This window comes from Papilio xuthus, unplaced genomic scaffold (genome assembly GCF_000836235.2).
Source record: "Papilio xuthus unplaced genomic scaffold, Pxut_1.1 DF828142.1, whole genome shotgun sequence".
Classification (NCBI taxonomy): Eukaryota; Metazoa; Arthropoda; class Insecta; order Lepidoptera; family Papilionidae; genus Papilio; species Papilio xuthus.
This window is the reverse complement of record NW_013530507.1, coordinates 1,548,119-1,561,774: the sequence shown is the minus strand read 5'-3', so window position 1 is coordinate 1,561,774 and position 13,656 is coordinate 1,548,119. Positions and strand designations below refer to the sequence as shown.

The 13,656-nt window shown below is 33.8% G+C and overlaps 4 protein-coding genes across 4 annotated transcripts; 2 read left to right on the top strand and 2 right to left on the bottom strand.

Moving 5' to 3' along the window:
• The first annotated feature begins 219 nt into the window (after positions 1-219).
• RpL12 (ribosomal protein L12) lies at positions 220-1,575 on the top strand. Its single transcript, NM_001312837.1, is given in 4 exon segments — positions 220-353; positions 426-499; positions 853-1,033; positions 1,354-1,575. Coding segments are annotated over 4 exon segments (495 nt in total). The 5' UTR covers positions 220-316; the 3' UTR covers positions 1,557-1,575.
• Positions 1,576-2,501: 926 nt separating this feature from the next.
• Mau2 (Mau2 sister chromatid cohesion factor) lies at positions 2,502-8,420 on the top strand. The gene is made up of 12 exons (XM_013307709.1): positions 2,502-2,763; positions 2,946-3,125; positions 3,570-3,692; positions 3,951-4,079; positions 4,576-4,684; positions 5,036-5,200; positions 5,496-5,672; positions 5,911-6,020; positions 6,143-6,244; positions 6,324-6,427; positions 6,611-6,813; positions 7,087-8,420. Exons 1-12 carry the CDS (start codon positions 2,539-2,541, stop codon positions 7,284-7,286), a joined length of 1,827 nt encoding a protein of 608 aa, XP_013163163.1. The 5' UTR covers positions 2,502-2,538; the 3' UTR covers positions 7,287-8,420.
• A 1,557-nt stretch (positions 8,421-9,977) lies between these two features.
• Positions 9,978-11,207, bottom strand: LOC106114096 (uncharacterized). The gene is made up of 3 exons (XM_013307183.1): positions 11,010-11,207; positions 10,624-10,805; positions 9,978-10,349 (listed from the first exon to the last, which is right to left on the bottom strand). The coding sequence occupies exons 1-3, from the start codon at positions 11,175-11,177 to the stop codon at positions 10,139-10,141; spliced, it is 561 nt and encodes a 186-aa protein (XP_013162637.1). The 5' UTR covers positions 11,178-11,207; the 3' UTR covers positions 9,978-10,138.
• A 552-nt stretch (positions 11,208-11,759) lies between these two features.
• LOC106114075 (WD repeat-containing protein 91) lies at positions 11,760-13,613 on the bottom strand. The gene is made up of 4 exons (XM_013307157.1): positions 13,271-13,613; positions 13,045-13,194; positions 12,712-12,917; positions 11,760-12,510 (listed from the first exon to the last, which is right to left on the bottom strand). The coding sequence occupies exons 1-4, from the start codon at positions 13,512-13,514 to the stop codon at positions 12,277-12,279; spliced, it is 834 nt and encodes a 277-aa protein (XP_013162611.1). The 5' UTR covers positions 13,515-13,613; the 3' UTR covers positions 11,760-12,276.
• Positions 13,614-13,656: the final 43 nt, after the last annotated feature.

The window sequence follows — 13,656 nt, the reverse complement described above, 5'->3', positions numbered from 1 at the left end:
ATAACATCACTTGAAAAACTGTATGCACATTAAACACTTTGTGTTGGTTTTAAAGATAATTCTTCTAAAAATCATTGTTTGATTTTAAGTTGTTGTACTGGAAAATAATAAACAGCTGTGTGTCTCTTTGATTCATCCACTCTGTGGGTTGTTCGGTTGGCAAGTTGGCAACCCCATCTGATTTTCGTTTTTGACATTTCTTTTTCAACGAGCTGTCAGCGTTTACGGAGCGCTTTCCGGCTCGTATTTTAAATCCGAAGTAATCTCGTTGGATTTTATATTTTAATTTGTGTAAGGCAAATAATACTACTACACAATGCCGCCTAAGTTTGACCCAAACGAAATTAAAATCGGTAAGGCGAGTGATACATATTTTTTGTATAGTTAATGTGATGTGATGTTAAGTTTATATTTTTGTGTTTTAGTTAACTTAAGGTGTGTTGGTGGAGAAGTTGGTGCTACCTCATCTTTGGCCCCTAAAATTGGTCCTCTTGGTCTTGTGAGTATTAAATATTATGTGGGGTCACAACTTGACTAACCATCTGTATCTTTCAAACATAACCTATATACGGCGATAAGACATTGATGCTTAATAAATTTTTGTTAAAGTAATTAAAACTTCACAATAAAGCATGTCTTGTTGTCTACATCCTGGGGGGCGCCACCCTACCAGGCGCGTCCTTCCGGTTGGCGGATGGAAGGAACCCGCGACTCAGGATCGTGCTTTTAGCCCGTTCCCTGTCGCGGCTACTCCGAATGCCCAATAAGGAGTCGCGGACCAGGCCATGTGTTTTCTGAGAAATTTGCATATTACGATAATCAAAATTGATTTATAAATTTTGTGTTCTTCAGTCTCCTAAAAAGGTTGGCGATGACATTGCTAAAGCTACCAGTGACTGGAAGGGCCTAAAAATCACAGTACAACTTGTTGTACAAAACAGGCAAGCTCAGATTTCTGTGGTCCCGTCTGCTGCCGCCCTTATCATTAGGGCTTTGAAAGAACCTCCCCGTGACAGGAAGAAGCAAAAGAACAGTAAGTTTGAATTATACTTATAAATGTTAGTAAGCAAAGAAGGTATGGTTGTAAAAACTATTTACTGAAGTATGTTTACTTTTTTCAATATATTTTTAAAAGCCAAAATTGCTATCCTTGTTATGTGACTTAGATATTAAATTTAGTTAAAGTTAGTATCTAATAGTCACGTTACGTCACGTCACATAATCTAATAGTATTAAAAAAACTGTTGTAGCATAAGAGTATGGTTGATGAATAAGGGCAGATGATTATTACCATACTTTGTGTTCTTTATAAATTGTTAAATAAATATAATTAATGTTTAATTTTTATTACAGTTAAACACAATGGGAATATCACATTAGAAGATGTTGTAACAATTGCTAAAACAATGCGGGCACGTTCAATGGCAAGAGAGCTGTCTGGCACAGTTAAGGAGATCCTCGGCACAGCACAGTCTGTTGGGTGCACCATTGATGGCAGGCCTCCACATGACCTCATTGATGACATCAATAGTGGTGCTTTAACTATTGATGAATAAATGGGACCTCTTTTGATTTTATACTTGTTTTATTTTTAATTAAAAATAGTATTAAACATGAAATACATTACACAACATTTTAAATAATCTGCTTAATCTCCGGAATTATTTTTATATTATGGAAATTGGATTTGTGAAGTATTCAAAAAGAAATCTTAAAATTTGAAAGACTCGAAAGAAATAGCGCCATCTATTGTCTTCGTTTTAAAACAGATTTTTTTCACGAGCTGTGCCCGCGACTTCATCTGCGTGAAATACTGTCTTCCGGTAGTGTTTAGATTGGCAATGCTAATTATTTTACTTTAACTTATGAAAAGCTACGACGGAGCTATACGGTAGTAAAGTGGGCCTGATTCATTAGTAGTCGTGGTAATCAGCTCAAAGTCCAGATGTCATAATGTCTGGGGCTCAACAACTAAATCATGCGCTCGTAATTTATTAAAATAGAACGTCCGCTTAGCATCTCATACTGTTCTATACAGCGCACAGGTTGCAGCTGTAATAATTGAGTGAGCTATGAGCCGATTCACTGATTTGCTTTACACATGCGAATCGAGAGATCGCATGTAATCAATTTTAGTCGAGTTAGGGTTGGGTTGCGATGTCATGTAACATGGCTGTTGCGGTTCCTTCACTGCTAAAATACCCTTTATACCTCTAAATTAATTGAGTACAGTTAAATATGCTAAGGGAGACTTGCTATTACGATTTGGTTTAGTGGAAGTATCGTTAAAAAAAAATAATTTGACTTCAATTCTTTTTCTCGCGTGTAGATTATCCTTTAGGAATGAATTTATTGCGTAATAATAACCTAAATAAAATAATATATATTTTTAATGTTATCAGGGTTTTATCAAGTAAAACTTTTTTTCCAAAATTGGTAGTTTTAAGTCTGGGAAAAGTTTAGTAATTTTTTACTCTGTGCCAATTCAGAGAAACTGTTTTGTTGTCAACACTGTTCCCTCCAAGCAGAAATGTCAAAATGGCGTCAACGCAGGACGCTTGGTATATTTCTTTACTTGGTTTAGCAGAACATTTCCGTACATCAAATCCTCCTGACATAAAAAGTTGTATACAGTGTTTACAAGCGGTATTTAATTTTAAACCACCCCAAAGGGTCGAGGCCAGAACTCACTTACAACTCGGAAATATTCTTTTGACACACACTAAAAACATTGACTTGGCGAGAACGCATTTAGAGCAAAGTGTAAGTTTTTTTAATCGTTTTTTTACAATTTTGTGTATTTTTAGGTGCTAGAAAATTTTGATAATAGCTCCTTAGCTTTGATATTCTAATCGAATACAAATTACAATTTCCTTATGGTGATAACTTTCTTCTAGAATGTAAACAATAATGTTGAAGTGGGTCATTTGGTGTTTTTGTTGCAGTGGTTCCTATCACAAAGTATCAATGCGTTTGATGATGTAAAGTTCGAGGCGGCGAGCGTACTTGCTGAGTTATTTGAGCAGCAGGGCCAGCCAACTCATTCAAAACCAATTCTAAGGAAGGCCATTGAGTTATCGCAAAAGAGCGTGTATTGGCACTGCAGATTAATTTTTCAACTTGCGGTATGAATATTTTGATATATTAGGGTTTTAGGATATTTACATGTACAACATAAGTTTATACAATGTAAATTTCACTAACTCATTTCTTTAATAGTTTCTTTCTATTAATTTTACTTAGTTTGCTGAATAAAGATTAAGCAACAAATAATACAAACCTTTAATTAATAAATATTATTTTCATAGTCTCACATACTTACCTGCCTCAGTGAGAGTTGGGCTTTTATCACAGTGCTTTCTCTCAAAAAATGTACATAGTTATAGAAAAAAAGTGTTATTTGTATGATGCCTTAAACTAAAAGTCTAGAAAATTGTAGTTGAATAAAAATAATTGTAAGGCATGTTTTCATGTCAAATAAAATAACTATAAAATACATTAGTGATGTAATTTATCACAGATAAGGATATGTTAAGAGGTTTTTTTAATGTTTAGTTTTATATTTGTAGCAAATCCATGCAACAGAACGGGAATATGAAGTTGCAAGCAGTCTGTTGGCAGTTGGGGTGGATTATGCACAGATTGCAAATGCAGCATATACCAGAGTACTGTTTTTATTAAGTAGAGTTATGGTATGTATGATTTTAAGTATAATTTAACTTTGATAATAAGATAATAGTTAATTTTGAATGGTAGTAGAATTATGCTTACAGTTAATTGTTGTTTATTGCCGATTTCCACATTCATAATTTTTTTTGGAATGTATTGCCAAATAAATTGTAATTTTAACAATTTTGTTATTTCACCATTACTGCAATGCAGAACACCATATGTATATACTGTAAAGTTACATAATTAATGCAATATGGTAATGTTTATTGCCATTCCAGTTGTTGTTAATAGACAAAAAGATACAAGAAGTGTTGCCATTGTTGAATCAAGCTGGACATCTTGTGGAATCATGGACGGGAAGTCCACATCAGAAGGAGTACCTCAAAGTGTTCTTCCTTGTTTTACAGGTACTGGTCACATAGTTATTATTCATTTTTTGGGCATATGATGTATAGAACTATTTATCTATCTTCTGCAGAGTAAGGTTTTAAGATCATTAGGAAACTCATACAGTATAATCTCACTAATCCGGCGTCTTCCACCCATGTATCTCTCGCTCCTGTCCCTATGCGTTTCAGTCACTGCATTGTCTACTAGCAGTCTAACCTCAAAACTTATTTTCAACAGAGAATAGTTCATAGTTAAAAATACAACATAAAAGCAAACACAAGACACTAGATTTGAATAATAAAATTTCCATTATCTATGACTTTTTCACTATAATCCAGACATTTCAATAATCCGACACTCTCTGGTTTTGATAGTGCCTGATTAGTGAGATTATACTGTAGTGTACTGACACTTGGAGTAGTTATTAGTCAGGAGTAGCTTGTACAATTTTTTTTTAATTATGAATGCATACAAGGCTTTGGGCTCCAATTAAAAATGTTATAAATGTTTTAGGTGTGCCACTATCTAATGGCAGGCCAGGTGAAGAGTGTGAAGCCATGCTTGAAGCAGTTGCAGCAGAGCATCCAGACCATCATGGCGCCAACGTGGCCAGATGATGATGGTGACAACAAATGCTTATTTATTTATACATCAATAATTTTATGTATCCTTGTCATATTTAGAAGTTTAGGTATAATACTACTTTCATGTTTTTTTTTTGGGTGAAATCATATAAAATGAATCACAGCTCTCTAAACCAGCCAGTCCTAAACTTTATTCATAGATATTTTTAATTTTACTTCTTTTCATCTGTATTTTTATCTACTACTTTTAAAATCTTTAATCTTATTTCCTGTAATCCCGCATGTCCAGTTGGGCCTTACACACACCGAGGAGTCATGGACACTGGGAATCACTGGTCTATATTTTATTAATTATTCTAAAATTTTAGCATTGTAACTTTGGGTTACAGCGGTTTGCGGCAGCGCGGCCGGTGAGTCGTTCGTGTGGATGTCGCGGCAGCAGTTATATGTGCTGGTGTACCTCGTCACAGTGATGCACTCCGCGCAGGCTGGGTACATGGATAAAGCGCACAAGTATACTGAAAAGGCACTTGCACAGATTGACAAGCTTACATGTAAGTTACAAGTTTAAACAAATTGGAAAAAAAGATTAGGACTAATAATATTGATTTACTGTAGTTTAAAACTGATTTAGTTATTTTTTGCTGAACTGCGTGAATATTACTGCCATACTCAGTTATTTTGTGTATTAAGTGTGAAAAATTTACACTATACTATTTGGTGTTAAGAATTAGGAGTATTTAGTTAACAATTGTTTCTTGTTGACATTGTAGGTCTAGCTTTTTTTTTGGCTGGAACTAAATAACTATGAATTATTTAGTGTACATTGCTTTGATTTATTTTGTGCAGCGAGTGGTTGTGAGGAGGGTAAGAGCGGGGGCGCTCGGAGCGGTGCTGTGCTGGCGTGGCGGTTGCGCATGGCTCTGGTGGAGCACTCTGCGCTCTGCCGGCTAGTCACCGGAGGCAAGGCTAATGCGCTGCACGAGATAGCTCGCGCCGCACATCTTCTAGCAGTTGCACCTACACGTATGTACATCACTAACATTCTTGTAATCTTTAAAGAAGGATCTATATAGGAAAGAAACTCTTTAGTGTAAATTAGTTGTTGAGTTTTAATCTCAATCAAAATCTTTGATAAGTTTTCTTAATATAAAAATTGTGTTATGGTTGCCAATTAACATTATTTTATCTAATATGTTAAGAATTTTTTTCTGTTGTCTTTTCTTTGCTTTTTTTTTATTAATTTTTTTTCTGTGTAAATCAGCGGGCAGCGCGGCGGCGCACACTCCGCAATTGCACTGTCTGCTGGGCTTGTACGCGATGTCAATGAACTGCATGGAGGCCGCAGAGTCGCAGTTCCACACCGCTATACAAGTAGGCAAAATTTTATTCACTTATTTATTTGAGATGGCAGTATGTAATTTCATTAATATGTAATAGCGAATGTAAAATTATTGAAACAAAACTTGACTGATGAATTTTATCTATTTTTTCAGATGTCACAAGAAAGGGACTTATGGATGTTTGCGAAACTCAACCTGGCTATTGTATACCTCCGAGGTCGGAGGGACAATGATTTGGCACAGCTAATGGAACAGGTAAAATAATTGACAAAACAAAAAAGTAAAAAGTATTGTGTATTAACATATTCTATGAGGATTGTTTTTGGTATTGTAGGTGCGACCGGAGGCATTGCCTGCGTACGCGCATGGCCTTCGGGCGGCCTCGTACTACGTGCTGGGACTGCAGGCGTTCTTTCAAGCAAGATATAATGAGGCAAAGTAAGTAAATATAGTTTTTAAATAGATATTATTTGGACTTTCAAGGTGTGTTTTAACTGTAAGTTACCATTTTTAAAACACTAGTATCAAAAGTTGTTATCAGAAGGATAGCATACTCTTTGTAAATCAGAGACAATATAAAGTTTGAATATAAGTGGTATTGGAATTACAATTTTTTTATAGACGATACCTTCGTGAGACTCTAAAGATGGCGAATGCTGAGGACTTGAACCGTCTGACGTCATGCTCACTCGTTCTGCTCGGTCACATTTTCTTGTCTATAAACAACTCGCGTGAGAGCATGAACATGGTCACCCCAGCAATGCAGCTCGCCAGCAAAATACCTGATGTCCATGTGCAGCTCTGGGCTTCTGCTATACTTAAAGGTACACTTCATCTATACTGAATCGTCATCTTTACAATATAATACCAAAATCAGATCAGTAGTTCCAGAGCCTATTCAATAATATTTAAATAATTCTTTGACTGTGGAAAGCTTCATTATACCCAGATAGCAAAGGATATGTTTTTATCTCCGTGTGGACAATGTCACAAGCAACTGCTAGTCTTTCATTCTTTACCAAAATTAAAATGTAAATTTCTATCAAGCTTGCATTTGCTAGTCAAATGTAAAATATTGTTTTAATTATGTTTTTCAGACTTATATCGGCTGGCTGGCGACACTGAGCGTGAGAACGAGGCGTACCAGATGCACTGCAACTACTCGCAAGCGCTGCTCAAGGACCACTTCCAGGCGACGCAGCTGCCGCAGCACGTTCTGGTGCAGTGGACGAGCGGCCCACCGCCCGCCCTGCCGCCATCGCTGCCGCCGCCCGCCGCCCTCTCCAACCCCACATAGTGTCCGGAACACTCACCTGCCCATGACACCGAGTCCTGGTCCGGTGAGATGTAACGCGGCAATGCGTTTTGCAGACTAACAGTGCTCTTGTGTCAGTGTCAGTGATATTTCAAAGTAATCAGTGCACCCATATGTCAATGGATTAATCCATTGAAGTAACCAAACCTAGTGGCGGCAACACTCAACTGATGAGATGTAATACAGCTGTGGTAAACCCATTGGACTAATAGTGCTCCTGTGTTAGTGAAATATTGGAGTAATCAATGCACCCAAGTGTCAGTGATAGTGAAAATTATTGTGCAATCAGAAAATTCTTTACTTCTATAGTACATGCACCATAAGAGCAAACAGGAGAGCATCGGAAGTGTAGTGGACCCATGTTAATGTGTAGTTATGATGAGACTGGGTCATGTGAGTTGTTGTAAACCCCTATAGTACATACAGAGTGTTAATGTCACAACTGAATGTGTATATTCCTTTTGCTATGTAAAATTATTGAGGTAATGAAGTGTTTAATGTAATAGAATATGTGTATATTCGTAAAAAATGATTTAATTCTATTAATACATTGTCTTCAGTTTGGAAAGGGATCTCGAAAATGTATCAAGTATTATAGATCTATAATGTTGCAATGCTTTACCTTGAAATTCCATTAATTTTTGTCTAACATACAAAAGGATGATGTTTTTCTATGAATATAAACTTTAACATTTTTGAGCTTGGCGAGTGTCTTGTAATGACTCCACCTGTTCAAAGTTACTGGAATACACTTAATAAGACAATAGACCATCAATCTAACCTGGTGGCCATGAATCAAAATAAATTATGACAGCTTAATGGCACCTTAACTGGTGAGATGTCATAATTTAGTTTGACTTAACCAGTTTTAATAGCTTTGATGGACTATATTTCCAATTATGCTGTTCCAAAATGACACTTGGCAATTACTATAGACAAATTTTACAACAAATTTTACTATAGAATATTGCTACTACAATATAGCAAATTTCTTCAGAAATATTGTAATTTGGTGAAATCTGTGAAATTTTAATCACACACACTAATTATTAAATTTAAATCTTCATTTGGAGACATTTATTTTGCTGTCTTTTATAAAATCAACTTTTAAAGGCAATTACTTTTATAATATCAAATATGCAATAAGCATGCATAAAACTAATTGCAGAAAAAACTAAAATATTCTCTGTGTAAGTAATGATTAGATACTTATTTATTTTTTAATTAAATTTATCAACAATCAATTTTGATTTTTATAAGATTTTTATCTCTTTTTATTTACTAGTCTTTAACTTAACAATTGTTAGCTCTTTGCCCTAAGCACTCCATTTGACTGTCCACAACTCAATTTCATTTTAATTTGTAAAAAGTTGTGCTTAATGTCTCTAAAATCTTCATTATAGACATCCCTAACTGCCCCTTTTATGTTTAAAAGTAGTGGAAAAAAAAATACAGTTGATGATAATATTTTTCAAAGAAGTATCCAGTTTTTTACTTTATCAGAAACGTGTTAACTGTAATTTTCTTGCAAATAATGGATATATGTCAAATTATTTACCTTAATAATACTGTCCTATTGTTATTTTTATAAAAAATTTAAGGCTTGTCACAATCAAACATCTATTGCATTATTTACTAATTGATTTATGTTATAAAGATGATTGTGTAACCTTAATGAAAGTCAAAGCATACTGGAGTCTGTCTACCTAGGTTGTCTTTTGCTATTTAATATTTTGATCTTACACTTTCAATTATCTTCAACCTTGATGTTGGTGATATCTAATAAAACAATGATTTATTAAAGGAGAAGATGAAATTATATGTTTCTTGTACATAGTTCCACTATGCACTGTCGACTGATAAAATTGTACATATAAAAATGTCTTACAAAAATGATCAAAGACGTCTTATATTTATTATTAAATTCTTAGTTTGAGAATGAATGTTGTTTGCATATGGTTAATTAATTATAGTTAAATAATATCTTATAGATGTTTACCCCAACGGAGTTTCCGTGGACGGTGTCTCTTGTGTATCTGTACATTTAAAATAAATTTTTCATGTTATTTTCGTATTTAATAAAGTAGAACTGACTTCCGTTTCACGGCGGCTACGTCCATGTGTCCGCGACTAAATAAAAAATATGTACTATGCATCCGCAATAACATGATACCTAAGTTTGTTGACGTAGGTAATATAGAAAATATCAAATAAAGGACTTGTATGCTTACATGAGAAACAAGTCGAAATTTTTTATTTTATTTGAATGCGATGACGCCATCGGATTTCTCTGTTACTTTACATGAGTAATAATGTTCCACAAATGCTTTCTGTTACAATGGCGAGATTAACTTGAACTGTGTATATTAGTCAAAAACAAGTTGAAGGATGTAATGTTTTGTACAATAGCAAATATGTATAAAAAATATAACCTAATAGCTATGGTTGCTAAAAAATATTGATTATTTGAACATATTTTTAGCAACCACTTATTATTTTCAATCCTCTCGACAATGTTTGATGTTATACACTCTTTTTTGTTAAATATTTAATCAATTTCCTATGAGACAGTCAGATGCGGCCTTACGGAGAGGGGTACATTTGCTGTTGTTAATATGTAAATAAAAGTTAAACTATTGTAAATAATAAAATTATAAATATATGTTTTTTGGTATGTATCGTTTTATTTATGTAATTACAAAAGTTTTGTTTAATTTCCTTAAGTATGAACATGATGAAAAAGCTCTTAAGATTGCATTAAGATATTTTATGTTTATAACAAAATTGTATGGCTTATAAGAGAATGTTGTTTAGCTTTTTAGAATAAAAAGAAATTAATTACTACTGCATGAATAAACACTGCATATAGAGAATTCTCCCCCAATAGGTTCAGAGTAATGTGGTGGATCTGGCGCGAGGTTATTCTTTCTATAGAAGGTGTCGCGCAGTAAGGCACAACGTCCCTTATTAACGTCTCTAGCGGGTAATCTTGATTTGCTCTGTTGCCAGCCGTAGTCACAACTCGTTGTCGCGCGGTAATTGAACCTTGAAAATAAAATCGTAATATGTTTAATATGAAAAGTGCATGAATCCGCGTAACAGAGATTCCCAAAGTGAATCAAGAATGTATGGTCAGTAAAAGTAATATTTTTGAACTAAATAATTTTGAATAAATCTGAGTTAAAAAAATTGCTTTTGTATAAATCTAACTTTGTACTGATTATGCGCATATTATCTGAAAAGAATTGTGATATTTTATGTTTGTTCATACTTAGGAACAGGTGTAGTACTAGTTCTTAAAAATTATAGCGGCACTAACTTTTCCTCTGGTGATTTTTTATATCTTTGTTTCAAATATCGGTACGTTGACCCTTTCTCTGTGCTACCGTACAGTAAGTTGACAACTTCAGGTTCGACAAATTTCATCTCGGTACATTCTTCAGACTGAACTAATTCGCGCGGTGGTACTGGCTTTGCGTAAATTCGAGGTTCATCTAATAACTAAAACACGTAACAAGTGAAAATGCAAACCACATCATTTAAAAATTGACGGTAGACAAAGATTTCTTGTGAAGGAACTGCGAATGTACTTTCATACTCTTTGACATGAAGTAATAACTAATTTTATTACATATTGAATTTAGTATTAAAGGACCTAATCTTTTTTTAACACATAGTAACGTTATTTGAATGTTTAAGCCGTACCGCTAAATATTTCTTAGCCAAAGCTATAGAAGCATCTACTTCGCGGACTTGTTTCTCTTTATTGGCTTCTAAAACATTGAGTAAATTTCTCTTGTTCCATTCTCTATTTCTGTGTTCAGACCTGACCAAGGCGTCCGCGTAAAAAGCGGCAATTTCTGGAGACCCCATTTTGATATTACACAACAATTTTGAAAAACAGTTTTGATGAAATTGATTATTGAGAATGTTGCCATTGTAAAAAAACCATGGATTTTTATATTCCAACTAGAAGTTGATATAAATCCTTTTTCATACATAGCCTATAAAATAATTCAGGGGCATTTTTTGGCGAGAAATAAGCCTGAAATTGTGACTCAACTGGAAAATAAGGACAGAATCGCATTTGGGTAAACACATAATAATGACTGAAATTTCTTTAATAAAAATTATTTTATTCATAAAAACTAAACAAAATTAATTCTTAACACCTGTACAATATAAAATGGATGTCTCATATGCATACCCGTGTTTAGACGGAATGTATAAATTTAGAAGATTATTCAAGTACTTTAGATTATCCATACATTACTAATCTTTATAGTCCACCTTATATATCATGAAATAGCATTTTCTTCTATATTATAAAACTACTTTTATTGCAAGAATTATTAATTTTGCGTCACACATTTCTTCACAATATGTGTTTAAAGGTACCTTAAATTTTATGTCTATTCACTTATTGTGAATTATTATTATTACAATAACGAATTATCAGATAGTTTTAAGATATTCTATAATATACCAAAAAGTAAGTCTTATTAAAGCACATGCACACAATATTATTATATCCTTATTGGTTTTAGAAAATTGTTATGAGGTTGGGAAAATCCATGCAATTTGATGTGGACGGTTTAAACTTGAATACATTAAGGTCATTTTCAGAACTGTACATTCTAATTTATTTTAGTATTAAAGTATATGTAGGGAGCAGAGAAGTCAAAATATAATAATAAAGTCAATATTTTAAAACATGGGTACAATTTAGTTTAACAAAGAAAAAATGATTTTTAAAATATAAAATAAATATTTTTTTTGGACATGTCAGAGTAAGATCTCTAGATAAATATACGAAATATTAAACTAACAGAAGAATAGATCACTCAACACATCACATTATTTCTACAAACTCGTCTTTTTCAACTTTGGAATTACACTGTGCAGAACTTTTGAATAATCTTCTCAAATCACAAAACTTCACAATGTTCGTAATATAAAAAATACCCCAAGATCAATTCTGACTTTGGGATCTCGGTGTTTTTCGTCCCATAACTGGACTTCCACCCATTTGTCGGAGAAGACCTCGTAACCCTCGTGCTTCTCGTAGGCCACTGTCTAGTTGTTCTGCTGGGACAGCACAGAAGTCGTCAACTAGTGGCATAGGCCCACTCAGTCTATCAGAATACTGAGCTAAGCGGGACTGATGGCCTATGGGTGATGTCTTGTCTATGGCCTGTTGCTGCGTCTGGAAGTATTATCATTACATTTTAAGAAAATTAAAGTTGACAGGATGACTCCATTCTTATTCTGACAGCATTGGTACTCATATAGTGGAAAAAATAGGCTTTAAGACATTATCTACATGGTTGCAATAGTTTTTCTGGTGTTGTAGATGTTTGTAATTTATGATTGTAAAGAAAATATATCTGAATAAACCTTATATCACCTTGCCTCTGAGTGCTGTAATTTCATCTTGTAATTTCTTCACCAATGTTGCATCATTTTCATAACTGGTGAGTGTTGGTTGTGGCATGCATTGGAATACTGTAGCCAACAGATTATGCAGTGACACAAGTACACTGTCCTGCCAAGCTCTTGTGAAGTATAAGCTGAATGATGGGTTTTCTTCTGGTTTTTGAATATACGGCAACACTAAAAATATATGACATGGTATGAAATGCAAAAGTTTAAAAACTGTTATAATTTTTAATTTAAAACAGCTTTATGTAGCTTTGTAGTTGACTTAATAGGGTACTTTTAATATTGAACAATTACTTACTAAACCATTCTTTCCACTCATTTTGACCTTGCAATTCTGAGAGCATTTTTGACAAAAATTCTGATACTTTTTCATTTCTCACACCTCCAGTGCTCTGTGCTGCAGTTACTAAGTACATTTTATACAGGCTATATTCTATTTTACGTACAGCTGCAATATAAAATTGTTATAAAATAATTTACTTGCACAAATGTAAACAAAATCATACGACATTTCGTCAACTTACCCGGTTGCACATGTACCTCTAATTTTGAAAATACTAAGCTGTCTAGGTGCGACCAATATTCCTTAAGCCCAGCGAGGTCGGAAACATTAACGTAATGTATTATTTGGTCCACAATTTTGTCAACTCTAAATCCTTTGTCTTTATCAGCCTTCAAATCGTTATCAAATGCTTTAACAGTTGATGTAAAACCACGAAAAAGTAAGTATTCTCGTACTAATTCATCCACAAATTGTATATGAGCCATTATTTATACGATATGGAATGATATAAATGTTATTTATAAGAATTAATATTTATTTACAAATTGTTACAGACATTGAATTGGAAAGTTCATTTTGACATATTTGACAGTTCTGGACCTACAGGTTATAAAACAATACACAAGG

Bases quoted from the DNA above. Each gene is read 5' to 3' on its own strand.
- Mau2 (XM_013307709.1), top strand. From the start codon at position 2,539: ATGGCGTCAACGCAGGACGCTTGGTATATTTCTTTACTTGGTTTAGCA. The intron at 4,685-5,035 runs GTGACAACAAAT...TTTGGGTTACAG, and splicing joins AACGTGGCCAGATGATGATG to CGGTTTGCGGCAGCGCGGCC. The intron at 6,814-7,086 runs GTACACTTCATC...TATGTTTTTCAG, and splicing joins GGCTTCTGCTATACTTAAAG to ACTTATATCGGCTGGCTGGC.
- LOC106114096 (XM_013307183.1), bottom strand. From the start codon at position 11,177: ATGGGGTCTCCAGAAATTGCCGCTTTTTACGCGGACGCCTTGGTCAGG. The intron at 10,806-11,009 runs GTACGGCTTAAA...TACGTGTTTTAG, and splicing joins TGGCTAAGAAATATTTAGCG to TTATTAGATGAACCTCGAAT. The intron at 10,350-10,623 runs GTTAGTGCCGCT...TTTATTTTCAAG, and splicing joins AAAAAATCACCAGAGGAAAA to GTTCAATTACCGCGCGACAA.
- LOC106114075 (XM_013307157.1), bottom strand. From the start codon at position 13,514: ATGGCTCATATACAATTTGTGGATGAATTAGTACGAGAATACTTACTT. The intron at 12,918-13,044 runs GTAAGTAATTGT...ATATATTTTTAG, and splicing joins TGAGTGGAAAGAATGGTTTA to TGTTGCCGTATATTCAAAAA. The intron at 12,511-12,711 runs GTGATATAAGGT...TAATACTTCCAG, and splicing joins TTACAGCACTCAGAGGCAAG to ACGCAGCAACAGGCCATAGA.